This window comes from Symsagittifera roscoffensis, chromosome 8, assembly GCF_963678635.1.
Source record: "Symsagittifera roscoffensis chromosome 8, txSymRosc1.1, whole genome shotgun sequence".
Lineage (NCBI taxonomy): Eukaryota > Metazoa > Xenacoelomorpha > Acoela > Convolutidae > Symsagittifera > Symsagittifera roscoffensis.
Window position 1 is genome coordinate 32,397,975 of NC_087069.1, and position 25,984 is coordinate 32,423,958.

The 25,984-nt window shown below is 36.2% G+C and overlaps 1 protein-coding gene across 2 annotated transcripts in view; it reads left to right on the top strand.

The window, feature by feature from the left end:
* The window catches only part of LOC134852980 (protein VAC14 homolog), a 39,728-nt gene that overhangs the window by 5,502 nt on the left and 8,242 nt on the right, over window positions 1-25,984 (top strand). Inside the window, exons 2-16 of one of the 2 annotated variants that reach the window (XM_063868874.1) lie at window positions 6,527-6,645; window positions 6,862-7,000; window positions 10,005-10,176; window positions 10,588-10,752; window positions 11,703-11,876; window positions 13,066-13,282; window positions 16,097-16,150; window positions 16,473-16,636; window positions 16,876-17,132; window positions 17,903-18,095; window positions 18,484-18,603; window positions 19,338-19,478; window positions 19,890-20,086; window positions 21,956-22,157; window positions 22,377-22,575. In XM_063868874.1, coding sequence (XP_063724944.1) covers window positions 6,576-6,645; window positions 6,862-7,000; window positions 10,005-10,176; window positions 10,588-10,752; window positions 11,703-11,876; window positions 13,066-13,282; window positions 16,097-16,150; window positions 16,473-16,636; window positions 16,876-17,132; window positions 17,903-18,095; window positions 18,484-18,603; window positions 19,338-19,478; window positions 19,890-20,086; window positions 21,956-22,157; window positions 22,377-22,575 — 2,464 coding nt within the window. In that variant the 5' untranslated portion in view covers window positions 6,527-6,575. The remainder of the gene's footprint in view (window positions 1-6,526; window positions 6,646-6,861; window positions 7,001-10,004; window positions 10,177-10,587; window positions 10,753-11,702; window positions 11,877-13,065; window positions 13,283-16,096; window positions 16,151-16,472; window positions 16,637-16,875; window positions 17,133-17,902; window positions 18,096-18,483; window positions 18,604-19,337; window positions 19,479-19,889; window positions 20,087-21,955; window positions 22,158-22,376; window positions 22,576-25,984) is intronic. The other variant, XM_063868875.1, reaches the window with a different exon arrangement.

The following is a 25,984-nucleotide window of genomic DNA, read 5'->3' on the forward strand; positions in this document are numbered from 1 at the left end:
GGACGTAAACCTTTAATTGAAGTAATAGTGATACACGTTTTTACCATCTTTTTCACAATTGTCAAGCCGTTTTTTATCAAAACTGTTTTCACTGGATTTTTTGTTTATTGTCGAAATGTCAAGCTCTTTTCATCTTAGGCTGAACTGTGTACGTTCACGAAATTTGACTTAGTGTGAGAGAGTAGAGAGAAAACTTGTCGCATCAATTTTTGCAGTTACAAAACTGATCGTGGATGGAACAAGTGTACGAAATTAATAAATGTGAGAATGAGAACAAAATAGAACGTTTCATCAGTCACTGAAAATACCAAAACTCTCCGTATTGTTCCGACCATTGAAAATGGGGAGGAACTTTGTATTCCCGGGTGTTTTTTAGTTTGGTTCTTTCTGTTGTCCACTCAAAATCAAGCACCACAAATAAGCATCGGAATGGGTTGAGTGATATATCATATCCTTTTGAACCACTCTAAGTCGTGATTCGAACATTTTAAAAAAAAATTGAAACTTACGGTGTCGAGAAAAACAGGTTTGAAAATTTCAATTTTTAGTCTAATTGTGAGTCAATTAAGCGAGCGAGCAGGCGCAAAATAGGCTTGTTATTTGTTATAGAAGAAGGATCAGCTGTGAAAGTTGTATTCAAGTCCTAAAAATTTAAATTTACTCAAGTAAAATTAGTTCGAAGTTTTTAGGCCATTTTTGGCATCAACATATCAAAAAAATGTGCAAAATTGTTTTTGAAAGTTTAGAAAAATATTCAAAAATTTTTTGACAATTTTTTTGTTGTTCTTGTCATGTTTCGACTGAAAATGTTGTCCATCTTGCCAATATTGCTAAGATGCCTAAATTTTAGGCTTTTGTCCAATATTTTTTGTTCTTGATCCAAGAATATGGTGGAACATTTGATACTTGCACAGCAACCGGCTAAACTTGTTTCTGCTTAAATTGTGCGGTTTCTTCATCAGTAGGTGTTCTACACTCTGAGCAAATGGATTGCAGCTCAACGTATTTTGCTGATGATGTTTTTTTATTTCAGAAAGTCACCCAACGGCTCATGATTTATATCTATCTATCTATCTATACTATATTTAAATGCAAGTGACAGCTATCTCCCATGTTTAAGCGTAATAATTTAGCATGTTTAACGAAAGAATTTTTTCATGTTTAAGCTATAGCACAAATTGCAATGCTTAAGAAAATGTTTCAATTAGTTTTTCGCAAGGTCATTAATTTGTCAGTATTTTTGTCGAGGCCAGATTAAGTCTGCCTGTCTGTATACCTGCTTTTTTAAATTAATTTGATTATGTCTGTCTACCCGTCGCCTAATTTTTTAACTTTCATCTATTATCTATCTATTATATATTTAAATGCGGGCTTCACTATCTGGCCATGCTTAAGTTTTTTCAACTAATTTTTTTTGCATGTTTCGCAACCCTCAGAGTACTCTGATGTGTTGCAAATCTTGCCACCAATTATCACTTCTCAAGTCTTTGTAGTTTTCGAGATATGACGTTTTTTATGATTTTTTCAAAAAGTTTTCAAAAACTTAGATTTTAAAAAATTCCAAAAAGTTGAAGATCTCAATCCTGTTGTTGGATATTGTGAGGGTATTGTCAGGAGTTAAGAATTTCGCCGCCAAATATGACTGCTCAAATCCTTTTAGTTTTCGAGATATGACGTTTTTTATGATTTTCTCTGAAATTTTCTAAAAAAAACTTAAATGTTAAAAAATTCCAAAACTTTGAAGATCCCAATCCTTTTATTGGAATCTGTGAGGGTAATCTCAGGGGGTTGTGAATCTTGCCTCTGAATGTGGCTGCTCAAATTTTTGTAGTTTTCGAGATATGACGTTTTTTTAGGATTTTTTCAAAATTTTTCAGAAAACTTAGGTATAAAAAAAATCGCAAACTTGAAATTCTCATCTCTGTACTGAGGCTCTGTCAGGGTACTCTCAGGAGTTGCGAATTTTTCCTCCCAATATGACTGCAAATTTTGCCTCCAAATAGGACTGCTCAAAATCTTGCAGTTTTCCAGATATGACGTTTTTTGTAATTTTTTCAAAAAAATTTCATGAAAATTAAAATAATTTTTTTTTGAAAGTTTGAAATTCCTAACCTGGGGGGGGGGGGGGGCTGTCAGTGTAATCTCAGGGGTTGCAAATTCGGCCTCTAATTGAGAATGCCCAAATCAATTTTGCTGAAGAGGAATGACAATTTTTGTGATTTTTTGAAAATTTTCAGAAAACTCAAATTACAAAATAACTTGTTAAAGTGAAATTCCCAACCCTGTAGTTGTGTACTTTCAAAGATTGCAAATATTGCCATCAAAAAAGATTGATCAAATTTTGGTACTTTTCGAGATACTTCTTTTACAAAACTTAAGGTGAAGTTTCTCAAAATTTGAATTTCCCAACGTTGTAGTTGGGTACTGTAAGAGTACTCTCAGGAGTTGCAAATCTTGCGTCCAAATGCGACTGCTCAATTGCTTTTAGTTTCTCAGATGTGACGTATAGAAAAACTTGAATATAAAATGTTGCTAAATTTTTAATTACGAACCCTGTAATTGGGTGCTGCCAGAGTACACTCAAAGAATGTATATTTTTGACTCGTCGAAAATTCGAAGGACCGGAGGTGCGTTACGCGCGAGTTATCCTAGATTTTTAGAGTTGATTTTCGCGGGATTATTGCTTGGGTTTCTGATTAAAACACAAAGCACTATCAAGATCTTAAAATGATTTGAGCATGTTTTGTTAACGTTTTCAACGTATTACCAACGTATTACCATTACGTATTACTCTCGAAATTCCATACTCGAAACAAGGATAGCCGGTTGCTTTGCAAGTGGCACAGAATGTTCCGACCATATTCATTGCAAAATTAGAGTTTTTTAGAAAATTTTCTTCGAATTAGTGTCGTTTTTAGTGGGTGATGTGATTCTAAAACTATGCCTACACGATCGCGTAGAGAATTAGCGATTTAGGCATGATCAAAAAAATTTGTTTTCAAAAAATGAACACCAAACAAAACATGATAATAATTTTTTATTTTTTGTACAATAGTTTTATTTTTTTGAAAATTTATTTTGTCAAATAACCGCTGAAAGAAACCTCCAAAACTAGTTTTCTTGATAATTAAATCAAGTTTTGTGAGCCTATGATTAGAAAAAAATTATAATTAATTTCCATATAACGAACGTTACTCGATCGCGTTTTTCGCTCGAAATTGAGCTAAAAATCAAAAATTTTACACCAGCTTTTCTCGACACTTTCTGCCCCGCCCCAAACCAATTGCATATCATACAAATTTAATATAGTTAGCCGAGCTTGGAATTTTAAGCCTTACCCTTCCTCTCTATCTAGACTAAATTTTCTATTTTTTTCAACAACTTTACCTGGAAATTTCTACAAAATGCTTTGCCACGCTCTTTTTCCCGAGGTAGAGACTATAAAACCCATGCCATGTCAAAATTCAAAGCACTGAACTATTGCTCGGACCCCTCAGTAAATTACTCGGAAATAATTTAGATCCATTCCCGAAATAGTTACGCGCGAGTTATCCCAGATTTTTAGAGTTGGTTTTCGCGGGATTATTGCTTGGGTTTCTGATTAAAACACAAAGCACTATCAAGATCTTAAAATGATTTGAGCATGTTTTGTTAACGTTTTCAACGTATTACCAAGTTTTCGCAAAATGTTTAGCAAGCTTCGTCTTCCTTCTTAGGTTTTTTTTTACTCATGCAAGCTAGCGAGTGTAGTGTTAGATTACAAATCCGTTTTCTAGTGCATGATTCGGAATCTAAGTAGGGTGGTCGATTTTTCTTTTTCTCTACTCAAGGTTACTTAGACATGTTGCAGATCAGTTTAATTTGACCCGCCGATGGAGCGTTTTAGTCACGCCCTTCATTGTTTTACCAAAAATACACAATACATGCTGTTGTTAGCAACCAATTGTTCGTTTCCTTATGAGCACAAAAATTGAAGGCAAATACGCGAGGGATGTCGCAGAACTAAAACAGTTTAACCTTTTCCAGGCAGATTCAACCTTCAAACCTCACGAAAGGCAGCTTTTTTTAACGTTTGTTCGAGTAAGTTGAGCAAATTTTCAAGAGCTTGGAGTAGCCCCCTCTATAAGACGGATGAAAAACTTGGACTTATAAAGAAGTTTTTTCTTGCGCTAGCCCCTCTACCGGAAATGCGATTTGGAATATGGGTTCAAATGCCGAATTTATCAAACGGCTGAGATTTTCCAATCGTTCGATAGCTCGAATATTTAGCAAGGGCTTTTTATTTTGTTTTAGAAGATGTTTTAATATTTTTCTTTGGTGTCAAGTCAACTTATGTTTTTTTAATTGCTCAATATCGAAAAAAATCCGCGTTACGAATAAAAATAACTTGATATAAATAGTCGTATGTTACGAATATTCGCCTCATTACGCTTGCGATTAGCAAGCGTTATCAAATCGGAATACATTTTTTTTGGGAAACAACTTATTTAACAGAATCACTATGTATCTTGGTTCCTAATGAATTCAACTTTCTAAGCGTCTCCGGCACACTTAGTCTGGAGGTAACGAATACGCCCGGGACAGTAAATGTCCTGGGTTCGCTTTGACCTGGATCATTTTTTGTTCAAACGATAATTTGTCTGCTTAATTTGTCCAATAACTTATCTGACTAAGTTTTGTCGGCTTAGTTGCCACATCTTAGATTTTTTTCGCCGTACGAAGTTTTCATTGAAGTTGATTTTTATATTTTCATTTACTCCTGCAATTTGCGATTCTACTAGCCTTGACTTCGTATATTTTACTTGTTTTTTTCCTCAAAAATGTTTCAATCTAATTGATTTCGGCTTATATTTTATTTCCCTGCTAACCTAATTTTGGTTTCTTCGAGGGAACCATTATTTGGTTCCATTATTTGTATCTATAACATCACAAGCAAGATAAAACTAGACTGATGAGTTTGAATCTGGGTGCGAACCCTTGAGAACTGTCTTTAAATCTTTTACTATTACTTCTACTACTAAGCTTTCCTCCGGATCGCCCAAAACGTTAAAAGTCTCAGAGTAGAATTTATAGTTCAAAGTTTTTCATGACAACAGTTTTTTTTTCGCTCGATAATTGTTTTTGAATTTAAGCTAAATGCCTTCGAATGTCTTTCTGGACGTGTTTTCCGCAACTAGAGCATCATTCCAGGCAACATTTTGAAGTTCTTTTAATTGTGGTTTCTTCGAAAGTTTTTCCGTTTCCTTTGGAATTTGCGGTTCTTTCCTTTTGTCTGCTAGCTTGCGATTTTTGTCTGCTAGTCTGCTGCAGTTTGAAGTTTTTTTAAATATGGTTTCTTCATAATTTTTCCCGGTTTCTTTGGAATAAGTGGATCTCCTTTCTTTTCCTGTCAGCTACCTTGCTATGCTATTGTTATGGTATCGCAAGTGATGCGAAGCTCCGCTTCGCCTCTGTCAAAATTTAAATTGCGAATTGTCCACTGTTACGAATTGTCTTTCAATCATTGCAAATGCAATATTACCTTTTTTCATGTTTTTTCACGACTTTGAAAAGGCAAGATAACCTTAATGTTTCAAATTTTATCAAATTCTTTTGTCAGCAAAACGTGTTTCAGGACGAAATTCTCAAAAGTTGTCATCGAAAATACATTGATTCTAAAGTGCCTGTTTTGATAGTATGTCATCCATTTCGCCGTAGCCGCGTGTTAAAGGCCGCGCGTCTTACGCACTCGGTCAGCCACGGCGTATCCAATTGATGTTATTTAAATTCAGAGTGGTCTTTAAATGACTGATTTTAACGGATATATTTATAGGGTTGAATTATCATAGGTATATCCGTATTATAATTTTCTATGGATGAATATAGACCTATTGCCATTTTTTGAGGTTTCGGAGAAAAAATTGTGCTATATAAATGTAAAAGTGATCACAAAAACTGGGTAACCGTAGACTGCAACAGTGATTGTTCACGAACATACTCTGCACAACTTAATTCTCTGGTGTTCACAGATAACCTGGAGGGGGTTAGACATTTTTTTGGAAAAGAGGCGTTTTTCTTCGCGGGGAGCTCAAAGGGTAGTCACGGAACAGATGGACCAATTCATATTGACATCTTGCCAAAATCGAGACAAAAATTTTAATACCGACTATATTTTTCCGCGTTGAGTTTGTTTGGTCCAAGAAGAATCTATGAAGAAGTGGATTAATGTTACGGGTGGGTCCGTGCAATTAAGTTGTGCAGAGTAATGATTTTTTTTCGAATTTATTGCAATCTGCCATTTAAAACTGCGTTACCCAAAAAAATTGTTGAAAATAAAGCTAGCAAGCAAAAATGGTTGCTAGATCACGATTTGAAAAGAACAGCAAAAGCCGCTCTTTCAAAATGTGTAATAGTTGTAATAGCATAAAAATGTGAAGACATAATTTTCAGTACTTTCACAGTTTTGCTGAAGCTGAACTCTGAACGAATGGACATGAAAGTTATCGTCCCTTTTGTGTTGAATAGATAACAGTTGTGAATTCTTTTCAGGCGGTATGACGTGAATGTGGAAATTTCCTATTAAGTAGAGTCGAGTGATGTCAGCATCCATTCATAGCAACGCCAGCCCAATGACGACCTCTACTTCCTACCCGTCCGAACCAGCTGGTGAGAAGAACTTTTTATAGTCAGACGGTAGATGAAAATTTAAAAACAGTTTGGGCAAATGAAACCACTTAGGACCAAATATTGCCCTTCACAATTATGAAATCTTCTAGAGTTATTCGAATTAATTAACAGTAAATAAATCTTTTATGTGTCATAAAAAATCAAACAGTTTTCAACGTGCTAATTTACTTGTTCGAACGGTTGTTGTTGTTTTAGGAACTGGCAATTACCAAAATAGTGGGGCGATGGGTATGAGCTCAGATGTAAACTACTCGCCCCTCCCACCGAGCATCGCAAGAAACCTAAACGATCGTTTATACGAAAAAAGAAAGCAAGCGGCCCTAGAAATTGAAAAGTAGGTTTTACCAGTTTTATCTTCTTTGGTACAATAGAGTGGTATCACTGACTGATATACAAATCATCTTCTTGTGAGTCAGTTGCTGTTAAAGTGACACAGAGTATTCCGAACGTGGTTGATTTCTGCATTTTTTTGTTCGGACCACTGAAAGTGGGGAGGATTCTGTTGTTTGTATTCAGGTGTTTGTTTTTGTTTTACTCGGAAAATCAGTTATCACAAATAATCATCGTAATAGTTCAAGTCAGGGGCGGATCTAGGATTTTCTCGTGAGGGGGGGGGGATTTTCAAAAAATTGTTCGACCTGATTGTTTTTTTTAGGTCGACCATATTGATTTTCCGAGCTCTCCCAAAGCACTAAAAAGACGTCCCCCTAAATCCGCCCCTAGTTCAAGTAATGTATCATATTAAGGTCGTTTGATTGAACCAGAAAATTTTTCTCGGTGTCGAGAAAAACCTGTTTTAAATTTTGCTTCTTAAATCAAGTTGAATCACTTAAAGCGAAGAGCCCTGAATTGAGCTATAAAACTCGTTGTCATTTTATGTTATCGAAATTTTAAACATTTTTTTGCTGGAAACAAATTTTGCTGGAAACAAATAAGTAACTCAAACTGAAAAAAAATTGTTTGAAAATAGCTGTGGGCAGAAATTTACAGCAACCGGTAAATCTTGTTGTTCCGACCATTTGAAAAATGTAGAGGAACTTTTTATTCGCGTGTTTTAGATTTTTTTCACGCTCAATTAGCTACCACAGATAATCATTCGAATGGGTCGAGTGATATATCATATTAAAGCCTTTTCAGTCATGATTCTAATTGTCCATAAATTTTTCCCAGTGGTGAGAATAACCAGTTTGAGTTGGTTTTTCTCCCAGTGGTGAGGAAAACCAAATTTTTGAGTTCCAGTCCAATTTCGAGAGTGTAAAGTGATTCATTGCAAAATTAGAGTTTTTTAGAAAATTTTATCCGAATTAGTGTCGTTTTTAGTGGGTGATGTGATTCTAAAACTATGCCTACACGATCGCGTAGAGAATTAGCGATTTAGGCATGATCAACAAAATTTGTTTTCAAAAAATGAACACCAAACAAAACATGATAATAATTTTTTATTTTTTGTACAATAATTTTTTTTGAAAATTTATATTGTCAATTAAGCGCTGAAAGAAACCTCCAAAACTAGTTTTCTTGATAGTTAAATCAAGTTTTGTGAGCATATGATTAGAAAAAAAATTATAATTAATTTCCATATAACGAACGTTACTCGATCGCGTTTTTCGCTCGAAATTGAGCTAAAAATCAAACAATTTTACCCCAGTTTTTCTCGACACTTTCTCCGCCCCCCAAACCAATTGCATATCATACAAATTTAATATAGATAGCCGAGCTTGGAATTTTGAGCCTTACCCTTCCTCTCTATCTAGACTAAATTTTCTACTTTTTTCAACAATTCACCTGGAAATTTCTACAAAATGCTTTGCCACTCTCTTTTTCCCGAGGTAGAGACTATAAAACCCATGCCATGTCAAAATTCAAAGCACTGAACTATTGCTCGGACCCCTCAGTAAATTACTCGGAAATAATTTAGATCCATTCCTGAAATAGTCCAACCACTACAAGGAACAAGCCACTTGAAACAGACTAAGAAGTTCAATGCAAAAATCCCGCGTGAAACCAACTCGGACCTAAAGAAACAAAAACGACAAACTGTTAAACATGTTAAATCCTTGATCAAACCAATCCAATTAAAGCGACCCAGTTTTGTCACATGCAGTTAGCTAAATTTTTTCAAAAGTTATTAAACTTTGAAAAATGCAGCCATGTGCCTTGATAACACGTGCTACAAAATGAACAAACAATGGCCTCCTCCGCACTTCTCAACGTTCGTCCATACACTATGCAAATTATTATCAGTATCCTTATACATATATCTCGTTCAGAACTAATCGAGTTGTCATCTAAACAACTATCCTGGCCGAAAAAATAAACCTAGAAAATGCAGCACGCGTGAATTTTTGAAACCAGATTCAAACTCAACTGCTGGGCCCGCTGTAGCCTAGCAACACTCCGCTCCTGTTTTTCTTCATTCGAAACTATTACCTCAACAGACTCGATCGAACTATCCCAGCCAGTATCCCCTAAGTGCTCCATTTTCAACCATGAAACTAATCAACATTATACCTCTCCCTTACACCATACCCCTTGACTATCTTCTCTTTGACGCTGACCGTCGAAGTCGCTAATTTATTCGTTTCGTCTCAACTTTGGCTCTTAGTCTCAACTATGAATAATGTTCACGTCCTCATCGAGGTCTTTCACCTATACAGAAAAAACGAAATTTGGTCACCATAGCACTATTATTAAAGCATTACCACGTTTAAAAGCTTGGTGCTTCAATGAAACAGCCGACGAAGCCGATCAGCTCACTATGTTATCCGCCTCTAGAAGGTGGGAATGTTATCGGCGAAATGTTAAACACTCTTCCAGGAAGGCCTTATAGTGAGTAGGTACGATGTAAATTTAAAAAAAAAAAACAGAATCAACGGTGGACTGAGGTTACGGAATCGGGGCCCACTGCTGCCAAGAAGTATCCCAGCGAAGACCGCAGTGTGGACCTATGAATCTTCGTTCACTTAAAACTTGACCACCGACTCAACCCATTCAAGACGTTTTACCGTTGACCGAAATAACAAGCGCCACTGCAGACAAGACAAAAGCTATAACACTTTTGTATTTTCAAGCACTTAAGCTCAAACAATATCTGTGTCATAATGCTTGACATGAGTTCTTAATCAGGAGGCCTTCATCATCTCTGAAAAATCTAATACGCTTCTGTTATGATGTACTTTTATTTGTGCTTATGCTTTGGATGATCAGAATTTTTTCGTTTGAAGTTTTGTTTTGTTCATTTAGAAATACGGTATTTAAATTCATTAGCTGTTTTAAATGCCCATTGCTGTCTTTAGGTATAAATATTGCATTAATTGATGGCGTTATGATTCATTTAGGCTAGTGCGCGGCTGGGTGAGCACAGAACACCCGAATCAGTGCAAGAATTATGTGCAGATGCTCATTTCATGCCTTCAAAAAGAGTATTTATATAGAGGCAGCAATCCACACACTAGAAAGGGAGGCCTCATAGGTCTAGCAGCCACTGCGATTGCCCTTGGATACAAAGAAGTGAGTGCGGCTCATTCTATGTCGTTGTAACGTACAAACGTCCTCACGTTATTTCAGTCTCTTCTTTTTGTCCTGTTATAAGTTCACAACATACTCACTGCATTTTAACACCAGATGAATATGCTTCGTTTTCTATTAGCAGCTGCTCCTCTACGCCGAAGTAAGTTCGGTTTGATCGTAAATTTTTGTTAAGGTTTAGTTGAGAATTGACTATTGACTGCTAGTTTGTTTTTGACCTCATCAATACGGAATTATTCGAGGAGTTTCTTGAAATCAGATAAATTTGAAATAGGAGTTGTCGATTCATTGGTGGTTTTTTAAGCAATTGCAATACGTTATGGAAATATAATATGATATGATTGTAATTGCTATAAAAATGTTGATATTTTGTTCATGTTTTTTGTTGCTTAGGTTCACGTGCACCTTGTTAGTCTTATCAACCCTGTGGTGGATTGCTTCAATGACCAGGACCCACGTGTGAGGTATTATGGCTGTGAGGCTCTATTCAACATCTCCAAGGTGGCCAGAGCCCACATCATGCCCCACGTGGGAAAGATATTCGACGGACTTTGTAAGGTACAACCAATTTGAGCAGCCTTATGATGTCAGCATTTGAAGAATGGATAGATTTAAGGGTTGACCCTATCCTTTAGGGATTCAACCTCAACATCTAAAGGGTCTCACATTGTTACTATTTTTAGCCGATTTGCTTCTATTGACAATCACTTTTGTTGTATTTGGCTGAACAATTTTTAAGGCCTTGTTCAGATTATTTTGCTGATCATGGTTGATCGAACGGCGAAATATTTGGGGACGATGTTTTCCAGCAGAATCAAAAATTGTTTTTTGAAAAAAATGCTTAATGTATACGGAAATCGAATAAAATTTTGTTTTTATAAAATTTCTGCTCTGATTTATTTGTGACGCCTTAGTTGAATATGTATACTTTCAAACATTTGTTGCACCGACGAGCGGCTGAAAGTTAGTGTTAGAATGAGCAGCGAATGAATTTTTCAAAGCTTTATTTCATTTTTTTCACCAGAAGTGTACTTGACTGTAAATATAGGTGAAAAGTAAGGGAGATCGGAATCAAATAGCGGGTGAAATAATTGATTTTTTTGAAGTGTAAGTTCAATAGCCGTCACAGAAGAGGTTTTTGTTCTGGTCTATTTTGGAGGTCTATATTTCATATTGATAGACAAACATGATTTCATGTTGGTGTGCAGTTCGCTGCTTTTCAAATTTCAATCATGGTTATTGTTGAATAAACAATCGTTCGTTTCAAAAAGGAATCTGATTTTCGGTAAAATATATACCAGTTTCAGTATACCAATGTAATTTTTGGAAGATCTGTCTCAGACAAAGCATATGAGTATGAGACTCTGTTAAATGACGGTTAAACTAGAAAGACAATCATCTCTTGCAAAGAGTTGATAACTTAAAGGGCCACTAACAACCGCAACCCTGAAACAATCAATTGAGTGTTTCCAAACAAGAGTTTGCTCACTGCTCGTTTCTTGTTCCAGCTGGCAGCAGATGAAGATGCTAATGTGAGGAATGGGACAGAATTACTGGATAAACTAATGCAAGACACAGTGGCAGAACATGTGGATAAGTTCGACGTCATCACATTTGTCCCCATGCTCACCGCCAAGCTGAAGAGCAACGACAAACAAATCGCTCTGTTCCTCGTCAAATGGGTCAGTAAAAATTGGTCCTAGCTACTTAAGACGACAAGTCATTAACACGACAAATGAGAGTTCAAACATGTAAATGAAGTGTTCGAATTTAAGCCAATTATATTTCTCAGAATTACAGTTTCAGGGTGGCCGCAGTATCTGAGAAATCGCAGGCACTGATACTCGCACTGATGAAAATAAGTGCGAGGCACTGAAATGTTCTGAAAAAAAAAATAGCCTGTTTTTTGGCTTTGTTACCCAACTTTTTTTTCATTGGCCGAACTCATTGGCCCAATTTCTTGACCCAACTATCTTCTTCTCGGAGCTTCTAATACTGCCTGAAAAAAAATCTTTTACTGTGTAAGCCTGCTTCGATTTTTGATTTTCAATGATTCATTAGAGAAGCGCGATGAAAAGAACTGGCACTGATTTGGCACTGACCGCCCTGATAACGTGGCCACCAAGTTTTAAGACGACAACCGCTTTTGATGGGACTTTAAGACGACGATGCACGCGCATTCTGGGTGGCCCCGGTGTCAGTGCGGTCAGTGCAAAGCGTGATCTATCAGTGCCATATCAGGGCCAGCAAATGATTATCAATGCCAATCAAAAACCTAAGCAGGCTTACACAGTATAAGATTTTTTCAAGTAGTATGAGCAGCTCTGAGAAGAATTTAGTTGAAAAAAAAGTGGGCCAATGAGTTCGGCCAATGAAAAAAAGTTGGGTAGCAAAGCCAAAAAAAGGCTATTTTTTTCAGAAAATATCAGTGCCTGGCATTTATTTTCATCAGTGCGAGTATCAGTGCCGTCAGTGCTTGCGACTTCTCAGAAACTGTGGCCACCCTGTAACAGCTGTCGTCTTATTGACCGGACACCGTAAAAATCCTTGATCTCTTGTTTTATTACTGAAAAAAAGTACAAATTCATTTTTTGGTAGTTTTTAGCTCTTTGAATTGGTCCTAATTAGCAAGCTGAAGTGTAGATCTTCCGGCTTGTAATAGTGATCTTAAATAAGTCCCAAAATCCATTTTTTGAATGTATATAAATGTAACACGCCTAATTTCAAGAAATTGGTATAAATCAGCAAAATCACTTGTCTTAAACGTTCTTTGAAAATGGAGGTTTTAGGAAAAGTCGTTTTTACGAATCTATAAATTGATAGTACAGAAATATTTAATTTGAGAACTGATTCATTCTGTATCTTTTATAGATAGTGGCGCTGAACAGTCGTCCGAACTCACACCTACTGAAGTACCTGCCCCAACTGCTGGAAGGTCTGTTCGGGTTCTTGGCTCTAGACGATGAAGTGGTGTACAAGGCGACGGAGGAATGTCTGAAGGAGTTCCTGAATGAAGTGAGGGAGAGACCGGAGAGTGTCCAGTATGCATCCATGGTCAACACAATTGTCTACCACTCAAAACCAAACCGTGAGTATAGCCTATAAAATGCCACTCCTAGGGATAACAGGTTTCCTTTTTTAGAAAAAAAATAGTCAATTCTTGCTTTGTTTCCAGCACCTGCTGTTTTGCAATTGAACTAATCGGAAGATATTTTCTGTGCAAAAAATTGCAATCGGATCATAAAGAGTCACTGTATATTACGAAAAAAAAAAGTTTTTTTTCCAATCCGACTTGCTAAAAGTGGTGCTCATTTTGTGTTATTTTTGCTCCATTTTTATCCGCGTTATTGGCGGTAAGTGTTAAGTTAATTAACGAGCAGAAGTCGGAGATAGGAGGACCTAAGAGTCTCTATGTTAGGTGCTGTTCGATTCCTTCGCATGGAGATAGCTTTAATATTGACACTTGCGACAGCAAGTGTATTGTAATCGAGAACTAGAATTTGTTTTTTCCCCGTAAACAACTTTTCTTACAAATTTTCATTTTTTTAACTGAATCTTAACAACTTTGAGGTTCCTTCGCACATAGCCTAGAGGTAACGCCGTCGCCTTTGAACCCTTATGTTTGGGGTTCGAATCCCGGCTGTACCTTGTTAAGATTTGATGAAGGCAGTTCCTACTCTTATATAAGTCTCGATGATTTTTTACGGTTTTTTCAGGAAAATTTGTTCCCAGCGAAATAAGAAGTTTTTTTGTCCAGTTTTTATCAAATTGGGTTAATTTTATCAAAAAAGTGTCAATCATAAATTGTTCTAAAAATTTGAAGAGTTCTGAGGCCATCTTTTTTTGAAGTTTGAAAGTTGCATTTTTTTAAAATCTGTTTTTCTGTTAACTTGCGTTTATTGAGTCTTCAACTGTCCGTTGGCTGTTTTCAGTGATTGAAATTGATTTTTATCGCGTATCAATGGTATTGCATTGATTTGAGCTCTTATTTAATTGAATTTATTTTTCGAATGCGTGTTGTTAGTCCGTCGTCCGACTTTCCCTGATGTTATTGAAAACGGAGATTGCAAACTTTAATTCAAAGTTAATTCGCCTGGTTTTGGTGGCTGATTATAATTTTGTGTTCTCAAACAGTATTGACAAGATTAGCATCTAACATACCATGAACTTTACTTTACATCACGCTATTTATTAATATCAACATAACGCCACTAATCAAAGTTCAATGTCTTTACTTACGAAGGTGAATGTTAAAGTTCATGTATGTTACAATTTTTTTTCAGAAAAAATTGAGTAGTCTGACTATAGTTCGTCTGCTTATGTTTTGTCGGCCTTAGTGGCCAAACCACGACTTTGGCTTAGTTGCGCTTTGAGCAGTTTTCATTAAAGTCTCAAGTTTCGTTGATGAACGCTTGTAGTTCTTAAGTTTCTATCCCTGAATGGTATGTTTTTCATTTTTTGTTGTTTTTGGTTTAGAAATTTTATTCGGTTTGAATATTTTCGGCTCATGTTTTGTCGGTTTAGTAAAATTATTCTGGATCGGTTTTAAATTCTGGATCGGTTTTAATTATGACAATTTCCTCTGGCATTTTGTTTTCGGATCAATTTTGTCTAATTATGTGTCGTTGGCTAAGTGAACGCTCGGAAAATAGAAGAAAAGTTGTTAAAAACTGGTGGTTGTGTTTCTCGCATGCTTTTTTGATATTGTTTTTTTTCATGTTTTCAAGAAAATACTTGAATTTTTCATGACAACAATTTCATGTGGCATTTTTGTTTTCGGATCAATTGGCGTCTAACCACGTGTTTTTGCCTCAGTGAAGGCTCAGAAAATACTAAAATTTTGGATAAAGCTAGAGGTTGTACTTCTCATCTGTGTTTCGGAGAATGAATTTTTCGTATTTCCAAAAAATTGTTGAAGTTTTTTAAACCTATTTATTTTTATCTCACTCTTTATTTGGTAGCTTGCAATGCTACGCTTTTCTGGTATGGCAAGTGATGCGAGCCAAGCTTGTTTTTGCCTTTTTCTCAACTCATTTTTAGAGTCACATTTTGGCGCTTTGTGGCTTGAGTTTGCGAAATACAGCTTTGTGTCTGTTTGATTATTACATTATTAAGAGACGATGAACGTAAATGGTGATGTTTTTTTTTCATGAAGTCGTGAAATTTTTATTACGCTCCAAATCGATTTTTCGCGGTTTGACCTTCGAGTTCATTTTTTGAGTTCAGCTCATTTCCTTTGTGGCTTGAGTTTGTGAAATACAGCTTTGCGTCTGTTTGATTATTGCATTATTAAGAGACGACGAAAGTAAATCGTGATGTTTAAGATGCGATGAACGTAAGGTCGCAATGTTTTTTATCACGCTCCAAATCGATTTTTCGCGGTTTGACCTTTGAGTTCATTTTTTGAGTTCAGCTCATTTCCTTAGTTCAAAAGAAGGCAAAATCCACTATCGAACCGCAAAAGTTTAAAGGTCACTAAAATCATGATCGACTTCTTGGTTCGAAAGTGGATACTATTTTTCAGTTTTCCTAGCGGGATAAAAATTTCATCTATTGATCAAGTTCTCTCAAATTGAGTGAGTTACTTTTTATCAAAAAGGTGTCAAAAATAAATTGTTCTAGAACCAAGAGCTTCTAGTCCATCTATTTTTTTCTTTGAATTTTGAAAGTTTGGGTAAGTTTTTTTCTGTTTACTTGCGTTTGTTGACTCTTTTCCAACTGTCCGTTGGCTATTTTTTTCCGTGTCTAGCTCAAGAGCCTTGAGGCAGTGTTATTTTTTTCTTTGAATTTTGAAGTTTTCTCTGAATAATTAAGTCAGTCTTTTTTCTGTTTACTTGCCCTCGCTGACTTTTTTCCAACTGTCTGTTTGCTTTGTTTGATTATTCTTGTGGTTCATTTTCAGCTTATTTCGGCTTCGACCAATTGACAGCAATCGGCCATGCAAATCGAGCACGAGGTTTGCTATTGCACTCAACACGGTTTTACATCACGCCGCAGCAGCACTTGTTTTTAGCTTTCATTAACTGAAAATTGCTTTCTGTTTATTAAAGATTATTTAGAGTGGCTGCCGTTTTTGGAGAATCATCCTACTAAACGTTTCACCGCTATAATTTTATAAAATTTTAATAGAAGATTGATAATGCCTTATTTAAAGATGAAATGGTTGTTGCGAGCACTTCACAAAATGGAAAGCATCTGTGGAAATTCATACTGTTTTTTGTCTGTAATAGAATTTGCACCATACATAAAATATTCTCCTCTGATTATGTGTGCTGTAGAACTTCGAGTGCAGAAGATGGCGTTGTTGTGGCAGAGTGAGTTTGTCAAGTGTGCTGGCAGGGAGATGCTCCCTTTCCTGTCCAACATGCTCCAGGCCATCCTCCCCATCCTCTCACTCAGTACAGAGTCAGTCACAGCCGAACTAGTCAGACTGGCACACGAGGTAAGAGAAGAGGAGTTGGAAGAACATTGTTTGTTGCTCATTGGAGACTAGAAACAACAGCCAATTTTTCTTGAGCTTTGATCTGAAAATCCTCAAAGGAACTTGGAGTAAGTGAACAAAATCATACAATGGATAAGCAATGTTTCGACTTTATCAATACGGAAGCTCACAGGATTACTTACTACTTCTTAATTTTGTCATGTTTGAGCAAAAAGTGTTGAGCATGTTTGTGTACTTAGGTGAACTCTGACTTGCAGCATCTAATCACAGAAGCAGACGATGCGCCAGACTCCAGAATGGGAATGGGAATGGGAATGGTCACCACATCGCCGGGAAGTGCAGGAGCAGCGGGTAACTTCACATCTCTCCAGGTCATCACAAACCACACTGGGGCAGCCAACATCAACCACAGCGGAGGGGGAGGGGGAGGGGGAGTTGCCGAGAGTCTGACGTCAGTGTCTTCCAGCTCAATCGACGATCAGGACAGTTTAGAACAGTTAGTATCCACATAGAAAACACCATGGAGCATAACTTCGTTTAGAGCTGAACAAAACGAGCACTCGTTTTCTGCTTTAAATAACTGTCTGCTCTGGGCACACTGTAAAAAACATAAGTGGACTTGCACATCAATATATATTTATTTATTGAGAGTTATGCTTAATTACTAAGTCCGTCTGAGACTTAGAGAAATATGGAGTATATGAATAGACTTGGTTCCTAGAGTTAGAAACTTCAACTTTACGTGCACTCGTAATTTCGTTTATCACACTAGCCGGCAGTTAATGTATTAGTACGAACCTTCTTTTTTTCTAACCTAAGTCATACAAAAAGTGTTAACTTATACGGTTTTTTCACTGTAGCATTGCAAATTCCATAGCATCTGTTCTCTGCTTTATGTGTGACTAGTATTTGAGCGTGTGTGGCTGAGTAGTTAGTGCGTGAGACTCCTAATTTCTAGATTGCAGTGTGTAATAGGTTCGAATCAGAGAAGAGATGTATCTGAATTTTTACTAATTCGAGGCTATTTCTACTTTTTCTTATTGCATTTTATAGAGGTGCTTTTGTCGTTTTCTCGTTAGTGTTTGCGAAGCAAAGCATCGCCTATGTGTTAATTTTACAATGTGCTGTTGCTCATTGTGTTGTGGACTCTGTTTATGTTTCCCAGATAGACTCTAAATGATGCATGTCATGATTGGCTCAGTTTGACTCAGGATGTGAGTAAGCCTCTATTTGAACTATATATCCGAGTTTGTTCGTTCGTTTCAGGATTCGCTCCAGACCCGGAGGTCCAGATAGCAATGGTCCCACACTGGTCACCTTTGGCATCGGAGCAGTGGAGCAACATCACTCTGACCAACATCACAGCCAACAGCAGCAGTCCACCAGACTAGTACCTCATCCAGTCCATGCGCCACAGGCCATACATCCACACTCCCATCATGTCCAGCTAGATGTCAAGGTCAGTTTCGCTTTCTTACATTCTGCTACTGATGAACAAAAAATCAGCCAGTCTTTGTGAAATTAGCCTATAATGCTCCGGCCAGTGAAAGGGTCACGAAAAACGTGATCGACTTTTAATTTCGAAACTGGATTATAATTTTCAGATTTTCTAGCGGAAAAAATCTTTACCTATTGATGCAGTTTTTTTTTCAACTTTTGTTATTTTTATCGAAAAAGTGTCGATCATAAATTGTTCCTGAAATTCAGAGAGCTTTAAGGCCATTTTTTGTTTGAAATTCAAAAACAAGTGAGTATTTTTTTTGTTTAATTGCGTTCATTGACTCTTTTTTTTCCAACTGAAGGCTAACTGATATTTTTATTGGCTCAATATGTTGGCCATGTCTTAGGATACTGTGGACACTTTGGCCCAACTGATCAACCAGAACCAGGGCCAGAATAAACTCATCCCCACCCAGGAGGCATGTCTCGACTGGCTCTTCAAGCTATACTCCACAGTGCCCCACAAGGTAACACACTCCTGTCCTCTGAGTCACTATAAGACACCTAACTGGGTGTAACTAAGCTGTCACTTTTTGTAATTTGAGCTGATGTATTCAGGTTACATGCTATGAAGTCATACCAGAATTAATTTTTGTAAAAGAGTATATGACAGTATTGCAGATTTTAATATTCAGTGAAAAAGGTGTGGGTTTGACATTATGTGTTTTAGTTCAACAGACAAATTATAAATAGCATGCACTTGGTGTGAAAGATAACGAGGATTAGTAGTCGTAAGTTTAATGAGCATTTTAGGGGAAAAATAAATTTTTCTCCACAATCCTATATTTATTCGAATGTAAATTTATCTTTATTACTTAGTTGCAATCATAATTTGTTCAACGGGTAGACGTCAAGTAGGCACATACTGCGCCTTTTGTCTATCCCCTCCATTTTGTTGATTTAATAATTTAAATAAATTGATGCTTGTATTATCAACTATATGGAGAAATAAATTCTTCTTCTTCTAGCATTTTTTTATTTCCCCAAATCTATGTATGCATTTGAAGTCTATAGAACATCATGACGCTATGAGCCTCAATTTGAGAATGGTTAAATGTTGATCTAAAAAGACAGCAGCTTAACGGTGTTCGGCATACATTATTGATATAAAAATGAGAAATGTTACTGATGACTTGTATGAAAATCATATTGAATTTTGATCTGATGTGAGGATGATTTTGTGATTGTTTGTTGTGTTTAGATGTTCATTTGCACAGAGAACATCTTCCCCACTCTGATAGCCCTGGTGCGCACCCCCTCCTCCGCCTCAGAGAGGGACCACAGCAGTAGGGACACCGCCTCCTCACACCTCCACCACAGGGACACGCCGCACCACTCCACGGTAAGTAGACCCAAGGCCACACTTTGAAGAGCAATATAGAACAACTGCAAACTATGCTAATCCTTGTCAAGTAGATCACGCCAATATTTGTGCTTATCAAGAATCGTTAATCACCTAACGATTGATCGCTACTCGAATTTAATTTCAATAATGAATTATCAGACAGGGTCGAATAGGGATGTTGACGTTTCGATTATTTTCACTTTCATGATTTTGTGGCCATGTGATTCTTTTGAAGTGTTCAACAAGACGAGTTTGGACAAATTAAGCTCATGGAATAGTTTTTTTTTACCTCATGACGACCTCCGATTTGTAGTGTTTTTTTTACGATTATTACCAAGTTGGCAAAACACCAGCATAGTTATTTTTTGATCGCAAATTTGAATCACTGGAGATTTTTTTATTGATCAGGTGCATGAGAAAGTGTTGAAAGTGCTAGCAGAGATTGCCTCCTCAGCTGCAGCTCCTCTGGAGACCTCCTCGGACATCACCTGTCCCTCCCAGAGGAACGTCTACTTCCGATCACTCCTCCGCAGACTTCTCGAGAGCTTCGCTGCTTATCCAGACTTAACAGAACTGGACAGGTCACACGGACTATTCATCATCAGGTTTGTTATTTAAGAACATATATATTCGAAGAAACATACCGACTAAAGTAGATGTGCGCTCTAGAGAAATCTGACACTATAGTTTCTGTAAAACCTACACGATAGTTCTTTGAGATAATTTTGCATTTTTAGAATTCACTTGAAATCGATTCAGAATTGGTCATTTTTTGCTGTGATATGAATTTGTTTATGGATATGATTGGTAATGATGGATATGGCTTAAAGCTTAAGATCTTATAAAATTACAATTTAGCGGCAAAGAGTATTTTGCCCGATTTTTTTGAAGAAATCATAATGTAGTGTAATTACACAAGCATAGCTTGTGTTATAGTATGAACTCTTTTTTTCAAACCTAATTCGCAAATTTTGTTGCGACAAATTGTGTTCATTTTGATCAAGCTATTAAGTACACCCAATGCTAAAGATATTAACTCAGACTATTATATTACAAATAGCACTTTAGCTTCAAGGTATCATGGGTCTGTAGCGTAGAGGTAGGGAAGGAGACAAGCAACATAATAAGAGGGTTCGAACCTGGGCAGGGTCGGATGTTTAAATGAACTGTTTCTGATACTACTTAAAATGCGTCCACTCTATAAATTGAGGCATGTTAATTGGTAAATTTCTTTTTTTTTCAAGTTGACTGGTACTGCTTATGCGTCATAATTGGCTTGCGCCACTTAGCAATTATGTAGACTCATAATTGGCGTGCGTCTCTTAAGAAATTTTTTAGACTCAAAGTTTTACTCATTCGGTTTTTCCCAGTAGCGTTATCGGTCATATTGTTGCTTGTATGCGAAATGCAACTTCGCCTCCGTTTCAAGATTCTGTAGCTTGCACGAAAAAAGACTTGAATATTTGAATTTGCCAGAGGCAGTAGATAGTAAATTCACTGCCTGGAGGGAACAATCGAAAGAGTTCTACTCATTTAGGTGTCATGAGAGCGTAGAAAGAGAGGAGTTGATTAAAGGGTGAGAGTGAGATAGATTAATTCTACTTAAAAAAAAACAACTCAAACATTTGCTTGTTATCAAAAACGTAGTTTATGGAAAAAGATTTGAAAGAAACATGTAAATTCTAGATGAAAAAATGTTTTTATATTTTGAGGAATCAATTCATTTTGTTTTCCAGAGCTATATGCAACGTTCAACCTAATTTTAAGCGCCTGCGCTCCAATTTTATTACGTGAAAAAACTGATGGGATAAGATTTCTTGCGGTTTGACGAGTTGATGTCCGTTGTGTTATGTCATATATTTTCAAAAAAGATGTAGACGCAGTTTCTCTCAATTCTGCAAAAAGTAATTTAAAAAGATTTGCAATGAAATTTTCGAGAACAGAGAAAATGCTGTTTTGAATTATATTTTGTTGAGTAGACTCGTAACGTTTTTTGTTAACTTATGCGTTTTTTGAACGTAGACTCGTAACGTTTTTTGAAAAGAGTAGACTCCATTATGCTGGGCACATTTTAATTTGATAAATCATCGCGCGTCTGTGTACTTCTTTTTCTTGATTGTCAAAATTTTGAAGCAGCTTCCTTGCTCTGAGTGAGTTCAGTTTGGATTTTCGCTAGGGTCTATCGTAGTCTTTTTTTGCCATATTTCGTCGTAAAATTCCCAACTCTAATGTAGACTTATAGAGAAGAATTTTTTTCGTCGTTAACCTCCTACATAAAATTTATTTCCCTGTTGATTTTGTATAAATGTATTCTTTAATTGGAAATTTTCATTCAGCTGCTAAAATTTCTAATGGAAATCTAGCTCACATTAAAGCAGGCTTTATTCTTCTGGACTTAAAGCTCCAATATTTTCAATAATTATATGATGAGGTTGCTAAAAATAATTGAGGATGATGATGATGGTGTGTTGTAGGAATCTGTGTGCCCTATTGTCTGCCCGTGACGTCTATCGCACGCTGTCCGAACTGCTCCTTCTGAGAGTGACTGCAGTACACCACGAGGATGGACAGGATAGACAGTTTGTGTCTAAGATGGTCAACCTACTCAACACTATCCTCATGACCACACACGAACTGTACCATTTGAGGGATGAGTTGAAACACTTTAAACTGCCCGTATGTACCAATTTTCATCTTCCTTTTCCATAAATTATGAATTAGAATTTTCCAAAATATCAAAAATCATAATAGAAAATACAAAGTAACAATCAATGCAACCGCTTCATTTAATATAGTTTTTAAAAAAATAGTAAATCTCATAAATTTCATGAAATCGTAATATCATAAGTTTCTCGGTATAATTTTATCCAAATGTAAAAGTAGTGAGAATTTCAGGACACTCGAGATCTGTTCACGTGTGTATACCGCACCTGGTGTCTATGTCCAGTAGCTGCTGTCTCTCTCTGTCTCCTCTCTGGCAAGTACAGACACGCGTGCAGACTACTCCACCTATTCGGCTCACTGGAGATAGACGTGGACATCCTGAATGAAGTGGACAAATTAGTACAGCTGCTAGAGAGTCCCATCTTCGCCAGTGAGTCAACTACCTCTTCATTTTCATTAATGTGCAACAGTTAAACTATACATGACTTAGTTGAGCATTTTCAAAAGGTCACCTGCTAAAACTTTTACCTGCAAAAGGCTGCAAGGAGATTCAAAAGAAGTTCGAAGAGAGGCTTCAGTTTTGTTGCTGCAGCACTGCGCAATAATCTGCAGCAAAGCTTCTTTTTTCTCTGCCTAAAAGTGGCAGATATGGAGCTCGATCTCAAGTTCGATAAAATTTGGTTTGCATGCTGTAAGTAATTGCTGTAGATTTAAGCCAAAACATGTGCCATGGTCTAGGCTCGAATTCGAGTTTAAAAAAAAAAAATTGGTTTTTTATATGATCCAGTTGCTTGTTCACAACTCATTAAAGATGCTTAGTACAATTTTTGTAATAGGGTCGAGTGATATATTATATGTTTTGCGGTGTCGAGATAAAAAACGTTATGAATATTTTTTTCTCAGACCAATTAAAGCGAAGAGTTGAAGGTGAATTGTATGTTTCTTTACGGCCGCAATAATTTCATAAGCTGTACATTATTTGTTAGTTACGCTGAGGTTAACTTGACATAAAAATTGAATTTACCCACCCTCTTTCTCCTCCGCTAATCCTAATTATCCTAAAATTTAATATTTCAAAAATGTGGAAAATTTCTTTATTACAGAACTATCTATTTTGCTTTCAGAATCATGACAGAGAAATTTAATATGATAGCAAGAATTTTTTTGGTTTATTCAAATTTGACAAGGAAAGTCTGCACTAGACGAAAATAGATATGCTATTGAACTAAGCTAATTTTCCATTATTGTTTCGACCATTGAAAATAGGGATGGACTTTGTATTCGGATGTTTTAGTTTTTCTTTTTTTTCCACGCAAATTAGGTACCACAAATAATCATCGGACTGGTTTGAGTGGCAAATCATATTAAAGGCCTTACAGTCCTGATTCGAACCACATTAAAAAAATTTTGAAATCCCAGCGTCGAGAAAACCCGGTTCGAAATTTTTGATTTTTCGTCTTAATTCGAGCGAATAAAGCAAGCGAGCAGGCTTACAACAGCTGAATTATGCATAATTTAAGACCTTAAAACTTAATTTTAAGCACTTAAACTAACTTTTGGAATTTTTTTAGCTTCATTTTGGGAACCAACAATTTCAATATCTCTGCGAAAAGTTTTGAAAATTTTTTTTTTTTAGTTTTTCTTGTCATTTTTTAACAATTTTTGTCTAATTTGTCTATATTACTATGACTGTTTAATTTGCCTAAACTATACTTTTACGTCAGATCCTTTTATCACACGAAGCAGAAAAACTCCACTAATTTGAAAAAAAAACTTTCTTAACCGTAGTTTTCGAAAGACTATGGTCGGAACATTGTGCTACTTGCACAGTAACCGGCTATCCTTGTTTTTTTCCTTTTGTTTTTCATGCAAAATCAGGTTCCTCTAATAATCATCGGACTGGGTTGAGTGATATATCAAGGTAAAGCCCTCTGAGTCGTGATTCGAGCCACATAAAATTCCCAAAATTTTTTTCTGGAATCCAGAAAAACCGGTTTGAAATTTTAAATATTTAGTCTAAGTTCGATTAAGTAATGCGAGCGAGCAAGCCTATTTATGCCTAATCTAGGCTTTTCTGTTGCAACTGAGATATTTTTCTTATGTTTGTCGTAATTTAACCAACTCGGCTTGTTAAAATGTCATTTTTGTTTGTTTTTCCTTTTCTTTTTCTCGGTTTATTAGGTTTCGTCATATTCTACATCGGCTTAGTGGCCTCATATTACTTGGCTTGATGAGCGTGTGTGTGCGTTTTTCCGATTTTTAAAATTTTTTTGGCTTTAAGGGTTTCGCTCAGTTATTTTTTTTTTTACCGCCTGTCAAGTTCTGCGATGGTAATTTTTTTAATCTATTTTATTAATTTGTTTTTGATTTCTAGATTAGATCTAGTCAGGGGCGTATTTAGGGGGGGGGGGGGGGGGCAGACCCCCCTCTCCCCCCTCAGGGATTCGACCACCTGCCGACCCAAAGCGTACCCTTTTGTACTATTTTGAGATATCCATTTCTGGCTGATGGACCCTAAAATTTTTCTAATTTATACTAATTTTGAAGGAAAAGCGTGCGCCAAAAAACGCCATTTTGTGGTCAAAATTTTCAAAAAAAGTGCCTAAAAACAATTTTTTCGGCCTACTTTTTCAAAATTTTGCCTGCGACGTAGAAAGTTTGGCCAAAACAGGGTGTTTTTTGTGCGTTGAGAGAGCTCGGAATATCAATTTGATCGACTTTAAAAACAGGTCGACAGAATTTTTGGAAAACGTTATTTTTCTTTTTTTTTGAAGTTTTTTCGACCATTGTTTTCGAGTATTGCATCGCAAGTGGTGCGAAGCTCAGCTTCGCATCTGTATTTTTATTTTTATTTTATTATTTTTTAAATTTTTATCTTACTATTATTTATTAATTGTTATTTAATGATTTTTTTTTATTCTTATATCATTTTATTTATTTATTTTTTAAATATAATTTTATCAGGAGGTTCAAATTAGTCTCTCTGATGACAGCTTTTGATTAAATTGCTTGGCTCAATTGCATAAGTTTTCTAAACTTTAATCTCCTTCAACTTGCGAGAGACTTTTGTTTCCATTGAACAAGACTTTTGTTTTCATTAAACAGCTTTAACAATTCTGTAAGAAATTGAACCTTAGTCATTTCAAGGCCCCTTCCGACTTGGTCTGGTTTTAAACGCTGCCATGGGATCCTGAGGTAGTTTAGAAATTGCTTTTTTGGCAAAACGAATGTCCTGCTTGCTTTCTTAAGCGTTCTATTATAAGCATCTTTACTGTAAAAAAAGTTTTGTGGTAATTTGTAAATTTATCAACTCTTATTTAGTAGAATTTTCGTTTTTTTCTCGTGCAAGTTGTTTCGGCTTAGTCGTCTTAAATATAATTTATACAACAATAGACTTAATGCTGTTGTGTGTTTCAGGCGTAAAACTTGAGTGCAAAACTTTATAGCTCAAATTTTTTCATAGAGTAATTTGTCTTTGGCTCAACGGTTGTTTACTGAAGTAATATGTGGCATTGTGGCGCTCCGATAGTGATGATGTCCAGCAATCTTATGATTGCTGGTTCAAACCGCACGTGCGCTGCAATTTGCAAGGTGAGCTCTTGCAAGTAAGTCATAGCTTAATGGGTGCTGGTGATATGCGCCAATAGTATGCGCGTAAATAGTTAACCTTCGGTAAATAGTTAACTAAAAAAATATGTACTCGGTTTCTGCTCCATAATTGTTTCAGAATGCGTTGTTAACGTTAATGATTGTTTCTCGACATGTTTTTTGACATTATACTAAATTAAATTTTCGTCTTAGTGAACTCCGTCTCATTTTCTATTCGCTTGTTTACATTG